General features: G+C 31.8%; 1 protein-coding gene across 1 annotated transcript; it reads left to right on the forward strand.

Annotated features, from left to right (window-relative positions):
- Nucleotides 1-9710: 9710 nt before the first annotated feature.
- On the forward strand, nt 9711-11473 carry LOC107950452 (linamarin synthase 2). The gene is made up of 2 exons (XM_041089649.1): nt 9711-10325; nt 10461-11473. Exons 1-2 carry the CDS (start codon nt 9827-9829, stop codon nt 11375-11377), a joined length of 1416 nt encoding a protein of 471 aa, XP_040945583.1. The 5' UTR covers nt 9711-9826; the 3' UTR covers nt 11378-11473.
- Nucleotides 11474-12621: the final 1148 nt, after the last annotated feature.

Raw genomic sequence — 12621 nt, forward strand, 5'->3', positions numbered from 1 at the left:
TTTTGGTGCCGGCACTATGTTGGTCAGTACTCGTTTTTAGTAAAAAACTGTGATAAGCTTGCAAGAGAGATTTTATTAGATAAAGCAAAGATTGATCGAATGAAAAGGACTAAAATACCAAAAGACGCAATTTTTAGAAAAAAAATTACATAAATAGGCCGAAATTTTGAAAATTTACAGGAATAGGCCGATTTTTGTAAAATGCTTGCGTTTTCAGGGGAAACCCAAAAAAATGCTTCCAAAAGCGTCTTTAGCATATTGACAGAAAAACGCTTCCAGCTGAAAGATTTTTGCCACATCAACATTAAAAGTGGAAGCACCAATTTTTTTATTTATTTTGGTGCCACCTATTAATGTGAAAATAAAACTTACAAAACATGCCTTTATATAGACCCAAAGTCTCATTTCCCCTTTTTTTAAAGCAATGTGAGATATGAGACATGTGTATATATAGACTCATGAATAGATTTGCAGCTTATTCCTAAATTGTGATATTATTTAGATAAAAACTCAAATTATTTAATTTAAATCTTTTTTTTTCACCAAATTTTGAGTATCACAGTTCCAAATTGTTTAAAATAATAATATGTATGGACAAAAGCAAAGATAGTAGGAGGGCCATACTCTTCCAAATTCTTTAGGATTTGGAGTAGCATGGCCCTCCTACTATCTTTGTTTTTGTCCATACATATTATTATTATTTTGTTAAAATAGATTGAAGTCCCTGTATTCTTGATAAGTTTGGAATTTAGGCCTTTTATTTTTATTCAAATAATTTAGTTTCTCTATTTTTTTAATTTAAAAATACAAGTCTAATTGTTAACATTGTTAAAATCATTTTGTAAAATTTATTGGTGCGACTACGTGACACCTTATACCCAACCCAGTTGTTGGATCCGAATATAAAATGCCACATTCCATTGTTGAAGCAACTTACTTTTCTATTTTACTCTTTTTTTTTTAAAAGGAAACGTAGTGGTAAAATTATTTTACAAAAATTTCGGCAACATTTCTACCTATTTTGCATAAAACCCATTGCAAAATTTAGATTTCACAAAATATCCACATTCAAATAATCTCCCAAATCAATTCGCAAAACTTTGATTTCTCAAAACATATCCATAAACTAGATTTCTACCTTTTTTATTTTTATTTTAATATTTTTGTTTTTAACTTAATTTTGATATTATATTTTTTTGTTTGTTTGATTTTAACAGGTTCTTTTGGTTTATGACTAGAGGAAACCCGTTGGATCCATTACTTTTTGACAATGAGATTGAAAAGACTGTTTGTAGAAATCGTAAAGAGGTTAGGGAAGTAAGGTAAAATCAACAGAATTTAGTAGACGATCAAGAGGAAAATAATATTACTGTGGAGATGGGTGATAATCACAATAATCAGCTACCTCCTGCAAAATCATGATCCTCGTACTAGGTATTATTACGCTAAACTTACTCTGATTGGGGCTGAATTGAGTATTGTGAGACCCACCATTACTGTAAACAATTTGAGCTGAAGGCAAACACAATTCAGATGGTACAATAGTATGTTTAGTTTGACAGTTTGCAAGATGAAGATCTGAATACTCATTTGACTAACTTTCTAGAGATTTGTGACACTTTCAAATTAATGGTGCTAATAATGACGCCATACACTCACGGTTCTTCCCATTCTCTTTGAGGAGCAAGACAAAATGGTGGTTGAATTCATTGCCACGAGGTTCTATCACTACCTAGGCGCAAATGACTGAAAAAATTCAGTTGAAGTACTTTCCAACAGTTAAAACAACTAAGTTGAGGAATGATATCTTTTCTTTTGCTCAAATTGATTTGGTGACATTATATGATGCATGAGAGAGATTTAAGGATCTGTTGAGAAGGTGCCTCATCAGGGGTTACCTTTATGGTTGCAAGTTCAAACCTTTTACAACGGTTTGCATCCCTCGACTAGACAACTAATTGATGCAGTAGTTGGTGGAACACTGAATAATAAAACACCCGAGACAGCTCAAGAGTTTATTGAGGAGATGAAATTGAATAACAATCAATGACAAGTAATGAAAACAAAATTGATTAAAGCAGCTGGTATTTTTAACATCGAGAGATTAATAAGTTATTCACAAAATCTTTTCATGAATGATTAAGCCAAACGATATGCAATTGAAGCTTTCATTGACAAATAAAAATGTTTTCTCATAACATTTATAATTACTCAATTTACTTTCGATTCAATAGATTTGGAGTGGGAATGACGTCAATGACGAAATTAAATGGCTTTCCCAAGGTTCGAATAGAGTAGTAAAAAGATATAGTGCCTTCCTTATTAATGGATTCAGATTTTATACAAAATATCGCAAGAGATTGAGAAGAACTCAAAATTGTGGAATAGTTGTTAATTCTTCAATTACAAGTTATGCTAGTGCTTGGGACAGTTGTTGAGAGAAATGTGGAGTATTATGGACTTCTTACTGACATTTTTGAGCTGGATTACCATGGCAAATGGAAAGTTGTCTTATTTCGGTGTGATTGGGCTTATGTTAAGACTACTCGCGGAATTAAAACAGATCAATTTGGTTTTACAATGGTGAACTAATCTCGATTGATTCACACTGGACAACAATTAATAGATAAACCGTATGTATTTTTTTCTTAAGTGAAACAAGTTCTTTACAAGAAAGATTCAACTGATGAGGGTTGGTACGTTGTGCTCCGTAACACCCCTAGAGACTTGTTTGACATGGGCAATGGAAATAGAGATGACATCGATGAAAGATCAGAAACTTTGCCTTTTCCAGAACTAAACTTAAATGAAAATATCCCTAGTACTAGTACACAATTTCAATGGGTTCGCCAGGATGTTGATGAAGATATTTACGAATTATGATGTAGTAAGATTTTACGATTTTTTAATTATATGTAATATCATAATTTAAATCTTGGTCTTGTTAAACATTTCAACTATTTTATATGTACTATTATTGTTGTAATTAGTTACTAAAATTTCAACTTTTTTATGTGTATTGCAGATAAAATGCCTAGAAGAAGATTGCGAGATCTAAGTATTGTTCAAAATACTCCAAATTTGGAAGAAACAAATAGTGAACAACAGACTGCTATTGGATCTTCGAATGTTTTGAATACACCTGACGAACCTGCAGAAATTCAAAGTAATGTTAAATTTAATTTACATGCGTGTTGACTTTTATTATTAATTTCTTTTTCAAATTCTTATATTATAATATACCATTTTTTAGCTGAAAGTGGTGGGATGCGCAAAGGTTGAAGACGTACACTACTTAAAGATTTATACGAGTTAAATCTTGTCGAGCGTGTCAAAATATCTAGAAATAATCTTGGTCAGCTTGTTGGATCAGAAGCTTAAATTTGAGCAGGATATTTGGGCATTATAGCACGAAATGCCAATATGTTGCCTACCAACTACGAGTCATGGCATCAAATGCCTGATAGTAACAAAAACGAAGCTCTCGATAATATTAAGGTAACAAAACGTGAATGTAATTTATAATACTTTGGTTTAAGTTTTATTTATATTTACTTTCTAAACTTGTGTTTTTTGTAGGAGAGGTTTGCTTCAGATAATTATGTCAAGAAGGCCTTGGGAAAAAATGGAGAGACCATAAAAGTACTTTAAAGAAAGAATTTTTTTTTAAAATATAAGCCTCGAAGAGAAATTGCGAAATGTCCCGCCGGGAATGTTGAGGTACCAATGGGAAGATGTGGTTAGATTTTGGAATTCAAAGAAATGAGAGGTATTACGTACTTCCAAACTCTTATAATTATTTCAGTTTATAGTACTTACTATATACGTAATAATAATTTCATAATGTAGGATCGTGAACGAGTTGGAACAAGCAGGAGGCAAAAACAGAAGTTCACTCACACAGCTGGGTCAAAAAATTATGCTTGTGTAGCTGAGGCCGAGGTATTTTGAATTTATTAATTGTTTCAAATATTTATTACTTTCTATTAAATAATATTTTTACTACTATATTGTAGGAACTATCATCTGGTCAAAAAGTTGGACGCCTTCAGCTTTTTGACATTACACATAGGAAGAAAGATGGATCTCCTATGACTTCTGAAGCTGCAGAAATTATGGTATGTTTACTTAATAAAATTTGAATTATTTTAAATATTTATATGGTTTAATTATAAAGGTTTAATTTGTCGTTTGTAATGCAAATAATGCTAAGTTATGTTGCATTTGTTTTTATTATATATTTTGTTTCTAGCTCTTTGATTGATTTATTAGGAGAAACTAAAGGATAAAAAGGCGGAGTATGAAGCGATTGCTCCGAGTGATAGTTCTGTTAATGTTGAAGACATTGATAACTGGATTATTACTGAAGTTTTGGGTCCTGAAAGGTATGGTCGGGTTCGATTTCAAGGATATTTTGTTAACCCAACCGGATATTTTGGATCCAACTCGCAATAATACATGCCTTCAGAGAGTCAGCCTCAAGCTAAAGTTCAGAGGTTAAGAGACCAGATGGCTCAGATGCAAGAGAGAACAGTTGAGCAAATTGCTCAACTTAAAGCGGAGGCAACATTGAGAAAAGCTGTGGTTCACAGAAAATATGAAAAACTCCAGCTACAAAGTAAAGCGGAGGCAGTAGCGAGGGAAGCAGAGCAAAGCAGAAAGTACGACGCACTCCAGCTACAGCTTCAGAATATGATGAAGATGTTTCAGCAGTTGCAAAATCCTCCATCTTAGACATTTGTTTTCTTATTGTAAGAATATTTTTAACATTGTAACTTTTAACATTATTGTAAGAATATTTTGAATTATACTTCAGTTATCAATTTATATCATATATATTTCGTTGAATTTGAAGTATCATTTAAATTTACTGTTTTTGGTTGGATTTCATGCTACAGGAAGGGTTGTATATGGATGAAAATTGAATGTTACAAATCTGCCAAAGTTAGTGGCATTTTTTCATAAACGCCGCTAAAGAACGATGCTTTTAGCGACGTTTGTGAAAAAAAAGCCGCTAAAAGTCATTCTCTATAGAGACGTTTGTGATAAAAGCGCCACTAAAGGTTATGCTCTTTAGCGGTGTTTGTGATAAAAGCGCCGCTAAAGGTTATTTTCTTTAACGACGTTTGTGATAAAAGCGCCACTAATGGTCAAGTTCTTTAGCAGTGTTTGTGATAAAAGCGCCGTTAAAGGTCATGTTCTTTAGCTGCTTAAAAGCGCCGCTATAGGCCTAAAAAAAGCCGCTAAAAGCCTGTTTTGCTGCAGTGAATTAGTTACAGAGTTTTTCAGCGAGAAAAAGAAAAAGAAAAAGAAAACAAAGATAGGGGAGATGAGGAAATTGTTCAAGACGCTCTTGAAGCTAATATTCATTTCCCCAATACCCTGTAATTTTTTTTCCCTTCCTTGATTTTTTATAGATGAATATCATGTTTTTTTTTCTTTTTGTAGATAGAAAGGGATTTCAATTTTAGGTTGGGATTTATCTGCAAAGACTACAATATTTTTCTATTCGCTAATTGCTCTATCAATGCATCAATGATTTCCCTTTGGATTTTCTCTTAATTTGGGGTTTCTTTTGTTTTGGTAAGTTTAAAATTTCATTTTATCTTTTTTTTTTGTTTGTTTTGGGTTTGAAGTTAAATTTTAACAATAATGAAGTTCATTACTTTACTGCTTGAATTTACTTGTTTGCATATTTGTTAGAATGAGAACCGGATCCAAAGGTCAAATGTGTTCTGGTTGAGGGAAGCTCATCGCGTGCGTTTTGTGTAAGTACTTGAAGAAATATTAAGCCTTCTTCTTTAGTTGGGAAAAGATACTTGTACATATCATTTCATGTTTGTAATGAAAAATGTGTATAGATATCATTCTAGGCTATGTTTCGTTTTACTAGTGTTAAGGGAGTTTTGGGGGCTAACTATTCACGAGTATCACACGAATGGATATTAAATGTGTTGTTGCTAAAATCCAGAAGGACAGAAACACTCCTCTTGTGCCAAAGGTTTTTCTTTTTCCTTTCCATTTGTAAATGCATACTATCTAAACTGCAAACTTCTTGTGCTTAGTTGTTTTTCTCTATTATAAATATCACAAACATTTGCAATTTGCTAAAATTAAGCAAACATCTGTAAATGCATACTATCTGATCAAGCATTTTCACTTTTACCATCTTTTATGGATGCGTTCCCCATTGATTTTTGCTTCTTGATATGCCAGTAATATTTATTATAATTCAAACCCAGTATGTAGAAAATAAAAAAATATAAACAATAATTTCTAGTGAGATGTGTAAATGCATAATGTGTATGTATTATTAGTAATTACCTTGCCTAAAATGAAATTTAGTAGCAAGTTTGTGTTACATACACTTTAAGTATTGTATTGAAGGGTAAAGGATGCTGAGGCATGCATATCTTATTGACTATTAAGTTCAGCTCATCATATGCTGTGGAAATATATTAATATGTTTCTACTGTGGAAATATAACTCATGGTTCATGCTCAATATCATTTCAGGTTCAAGATAGTTTCTCTGAAGCAGTTGTTGCTGCTGCACCTTGCCTCTTCTTTTTTTGATGAATTTGATTCCATTACCCTTAAAAGATGACATGACAACATTGGAGTAACTGTTCGAGTTGTCAACCAAGTTAGTATCTTTTTGCTTGCTGCATTTTATTATTTTGCCTTAACTTTTGATGTCTTTCTTATTGTTATTTTGCTTTCAAACATTTCCTAACTAAATTAGATGGTTTTGAAGTTTTGACTAATGTATTTGTGTTTGTTGCAACAAGGTTAGTTCTCATGGAATCCTATTGTATTATTTTGATAGTACCTATCCTTAATCTACGATTAATCCCCACAATGTTGAGTTTGACTCGTTATTATCTTCACGTGATCGATTTTGACATGAGATGCATACCCAAATAAGATAGTTTTTCAAGTAGCACAAAATTTTTAAAAGAGAATACATTTCTTGATTTCAAGGTTTTCCATAAATATATAAGTTTCTTATTTCATGGTTTTTCCTTATGAGTTGCATAGCTATAATAAAAATTTACTTGAATTCTTCTATAAGCAGTAGACCAGTTTTGCTTGATGCTGCATTGCTGGGACTAGGTAGGCTTAATCGCCTCCGTTTATGTGATTTTCCATCTCCGCGTGAAAGGTTGGATATTCTAACCTTTCTTTCAAGAAAGGTTAGTGATATTGTTTTTATGCCTCAGTTTTCTACGCTCTCTTTTATTTTTTTTTTGTTTCATCACAGAAACCGGAGGTATAAAACTCTTCTTCAAGTCTCTTTTATTTTTTTTGATTGTTTATTTGTATGGTTGATTATTTTTTGTTTGTGTTCAATGGATATTTGTATTGATTCTGTAACTTCTGTGTGTAGGGGAACCTACCAGTCGTATTGCAGGTCTCTTTTTGAGGATCCTTTGCTAGAATGCTTTGAGCTCGTTGATGATTTCAATTTTCAAGGTTTGTGGATTATTTTTCTCTATGTTTTATAATTTGACATTGGTCATGACTCGAATGCATTAAATTGGCTTTGGATAGGTTATTTTGTATGGTATGAGTTATTGAATTACTTCATTAAAGAACTCTATAAGGGGAGGGTGTCATAATTTGATAGAAATGTGCTTCTTTGTTTCATGTTGTTTTCTATGTATGTTAAGACATTTGATGTTGTTCAACTTGTTTTAGAGGAGTTTGGTCAAAGCATCGGTGAAATTTTTTAGAATTTTGATGTAAATCCTCTTGGTTCTGCATCAATCGCACAAGTATTACTTTTTCATTTCTTTACCTGGCTTGAAGTTTTATATGAGCATGCTAGGAAGGGTATAGGTTTATGTATTTAAACATATAAAATCTTTGAAGGCTAAACATTTATATTAAATAAGCTTCATGCTTGCCAACATACAATAGGATATGACACATTTGCTGTTTTAATGCTACCATAAAGTTTAACAGTTTTGTGGGCTTCTCGGGTTCCAAAAATAGGATAATGCTTACAAGAACCGAGTGGATATACCTTAACATATGTTCGTATCTGAATTAGATTTATCAAGTAGGATTGAGAAGTGATAAGATCGATGTTGTTATTAAGGTAAGTACCTTTGAAAATGATTTTAAAACCTCATATGTCTATGTGATTTTGACCATTCAAGTTTATGGCAGGTGCAACATCCAGGAATCCAGGATCTTATGATAACTGACATCTGTAACTTGCAAGCATTTGCACTATATATTCAGAAGAATGATATCAAAAATAGGCATATGTATTCACACTGATGTTCCTTGCAAAACACATCTATCCTTCTTTTATGTATTTTTCAGATTATGTAAATTGAGAGTATCGTTCCACTTGGATTTGGATTTCTTTTTTGTTCTGCATGTCGTTAATTATTTATCCTTTGTGCTAATTATTTATCCTTTGTGTTGTCAAGATCGGATATGAGTTTGACTTTCTAAGAGAAGCCAATGCTATGGAGAGAATTTGCTATTTCTTATACGAGAATAACATAAAGAACTATAAGTTTTTTAATAACATAAAATGAGGAATGGCTTTTGAGATAGGGATTACGAATCTCAGCTCCTTCTGTATTTATGTCGAGTTTTCTTCATGTTTTTGAAAAACATGAACTGAGTTTTTAAATGACATAAAATCAAGGACTATGGTTTTTGAATAATAAAGGACTATGACTTTTGATTTTTTATTTCACATATGAAAAGAACTAATGTTACTAAAATTTAGTAATTTTTATGTAAAATTTGAAGGTTTTTATTTCACCAAAAGATTGCTATAAATAATTAATTTGTTAAAGAGTATACCTTTTAATTAATTGTTGTTATCATGTTATTATAAAGGATAAAATAAAATATTAAAAAAATATGTTTTCTATTAAAATTGACTATTAAAATAAAATGTTATTAGAGGATTATAATATCGTATGTTAAACTCATTTTTATATTGGCGATTGTGACCTAAGAGAACAGGTGAGAGGCTAGATTAAAGCAAATATATTAGGCATTGAAATATTCTTAATAATAATTTTATATTAAAATTATTATTAAATATTATTAATAATTATATTAAGAATGTTATTAAATTATATATTATTTTATTAAATTGTATTTAATAATAATTATGTTAAAATATGATTAAATTATTTATTTTTATTTTTATTAAAATATATTTAACAATAATCATATTAAAATTTAATAACAATAATCATCTACCTACAAAAATTCTGTTTAGGGTACTTTGGTCATTTAAGCCTTTTTCTTTATACTATTACAACATCTATTCCATTCAACCAAACATAAGAATTCTATTACAACTTTACTGCATTCCATTCAACCAAACAATTGAATTACTGATTACAACTATATTCCATTACAACTCTATTTTTTTACAGCTGTATTCAATTACAATCCTATTCCATTACAGTGAACCAAACGTACCGTTAGAGATATCATGCAACGAATATACGAAAATAAATTACAATAGTTTTACAACTAAACAAAACTCGAAAAATTGGAGATATCATCTCAATTTAACACACTATAATAATAAATATAGATAACTAATCAAAATCCATTAAAGATTTAGAGATAAAATATTCATACCTGAAACCACTAACCAAATCCGATCTCTTATAATAAACTCCTTAAATGGAGCAATAATTGCCGTCAGCTTTATCTTGTTTATCTCTATCCCCTCACTTTCTGTATATAAACGTCACAAGTTAGGAAGGAATAATCATACATGGTATCTTCAATTTTCACTAGCTACTTGACTTCTTTGCTTAATTATTATTTGCAGAAAGATGAGTTCAATTAAATCGCATGCAGTATGTCTTCCATTCCCAGCACAAGGTCATATTAACCCCATGATGCAACTGGCCAAGCTCTTGCACTCTAGAGGCTTCTATATAACCTTTGTCAACTCCGAGTTCAATCATAGACGGTTGATACGGTCTAGAGGGGAAGAAGCTGTTAAGGGTCTGCCTGATTTCCGGTACGAAGCCATACCCGATGGGCTGCCACCTTCCGATTCCGATGCGACTCAGTGCGTTCCAGCAATATGCGATTCCACACGAAAAAATTGTTTGGCTCCATTCTTGGAGCTACTATCTAAGCTTAATTCATCACCCCAACTGCCCCCTGTTACTTGCATAGTTTGTGATGGAATCATGAACTGTGGTACCAAGGCAGCTCAACTCATTGGGGTGCCTTATGTTCAACTCTGGACTTCTTCAACCGTTAGCTTTCTGGGATTTCTGCACTACAAAGAACTAGCTCAAAGAGGCATTGTTCCATTCAAAGGTTACAAATTTTATGTTTTCTTTGTGCTTTATGTTCATTCATAATAATCTCTTTGAGGTTCTATGTGTTACACGCACGTCCATGCATATTCTTTTGCATATTGAAACAAAGATATGCTTTTTATTTTCCTTGTAGATGAAGGCTTTGTTAGTGATGGGACACTTGAGATGCCCATTGATTGGATCCCTGGTATGCCTAACATGCGCCTCAAGGACCTTCCAAGCCTCATAAGAACCACCGACCCCGAAGACACCATGTTTAATTACGTCATGGAAGTATCACAAGAATGCTTAAATTCATCTTCAATAATCTTCAACACATTCGATGAGTTCGAGAAAGAAGTGCTACAAGTAATTGCTTCCAAGTCCCCTAATATTTATGCAATTGGTCCACTCACCTCCCTAAGTAGGAACCTACATAACTCACTAAATTCAAGCCTATGGAAGGAGGATACAAGTTGCATCGAATGGCTTAACACAATGAAACCCAAGTCGGTGGTGTATGTGAATTATGGGAGTGTAACAGTGATGTCGAACCATCATTTGGAAGAATTTGCTTGGGGACTTGCAAATAGTAAATACCCGTTTTTATGGGTAATTAGGCCTGGTGTTGTGATGGGCGAATCAGCTATTTTGCCAAGAGAATTCATGGAGGCAATAAAAGGAAGGGGCTTCATAACAAGCTGGTGTCCCCAACAGCAAGTGTTGTCCCACCTAGCAATTGGTGTTTTCTTGACACATTGTGGATGGAATTCTCTGTTGGAAGCTGTATCCGAAGGAGTGCCTTTAATATGTTGGCCTTTCTTTGGTGATCAACAAACGAATTGTCGATATTCGTGCACCACATGGGGCAATGGAATGGAAATCAACCCTGACGTAAAGAGTAAGGATGTGGAGGCTCTTATTAAAGAGATAATGGCAGGAGATAATGGGCAAAGGATAAGACAAAAGGCATTGGAATGGAAGAAAAAAGCTAAATCTGCCATTAGCGTTGGAGGATCTTCTATTACCAACTTTGATAGAATGATCAAGGAGGCCCTACGTCAAGGTTGAACATTAAAATCAGAATACTATTGTGTTGTATGTTTTATGTATGTTTTTCTTAATTTTATATTACATTATTAAATAAATTGGTTAGCATTTGATAAATCAATATTATACTTTTTTTAATTCCACAAGTAAACTTAAAAAAATTGTTATGTATTTGGTTTATTTTATAAATTTATTTTTTAATATTTTACTATAGGTTATAGGATAGTTATCATTACTCTAAACCTACTTCTAAAGTCCAACAACCCAATTAACCCTGTACAAAATATCTCCTTAAATATAAATACAAAATAAATTATCAAATGTCAAGATGAATCCAAAAAATTTAAATTTCTTAAAGTCTCATGCCCAAAATCTCATTACCAAATATCATAATTTAAATACAAGACATTTCACCTTCTATAACTATTGTTAAGAAAATCAATGAAATATCTTGTCAGGTTGCTAATTGACTAGTCAAATAATGTCTTCCTAATATGTTAATTTATTTATGTTGATGTTCTTACACCTTATGTGAGGAGACTATTTTTAGAAGACATATTAGGTGATTCTCATGTATAAATAATTTGATTTAAAACCGTGTATTGCTTTCTCTTATCTATAAAAAGAATATAAGACATTTAATAAATATATCATTCTATATTAAACATATTATAATGTTTATTGAAAAGTATTATTTTTTAATATAATGTGCCAAATTGTAGATCATAATGGGATTTCCTTTGTCGTTTCACCTGTTACTTTTATTGCCTCACTTTTATTTTTTATTTGTCTTCTTTTTCTTTGTTTTTCTTTTGGGTCAAAGAAGAAACCAAACATCATAAAGTTCTCTGTAGAGAGAAAAACAGATACAAAAAATATATATATATATATATATAATAAATCTATTGTATTATATTAAATGTATTGAATTTGTTGGGAAGGCGATCTTATCCCTTGGAGAGAGGTTTTAAAGTGTTATTTATCGGATAATTAACTGAAATTTTAACAATAGTAAATATTATTTTTGTGTAGTAGTTTTATTTTTTTCTCCTCCGAGACTTTTGAAAAATACAAGAGTGAACACCTCAAATTGGTAGAGATACAACTTGTTTGTAGTTTGAGTCCTCCAACTCTCAAGTGTATTTTATAATTAATATTACGCATTGATAATTATCCCGTGAGCATTGCAAGTTGTATTTTCACCAAATGAGGTGTTCTCCTTTTATAAACTCTTTAGGATCTTTGATAGAGGCGAAAGACGAAAC

This window comes from Gossypium hirsutum, chromosome D03, assembly GCF_007990345.1.
Source record: "Gossypium hirsutum isolate 1008001.06 chromosome D03, Gossypium_hirsutum_v2.1, whole genome shotgun sequence".
Classification (NCBI taxonomy): Eukaryota; Viridiplantae; Streptophyta; class Magnoliopsida; order Malvales; family Malvaceae; genus Gossypium; species Gossypium hirsutum.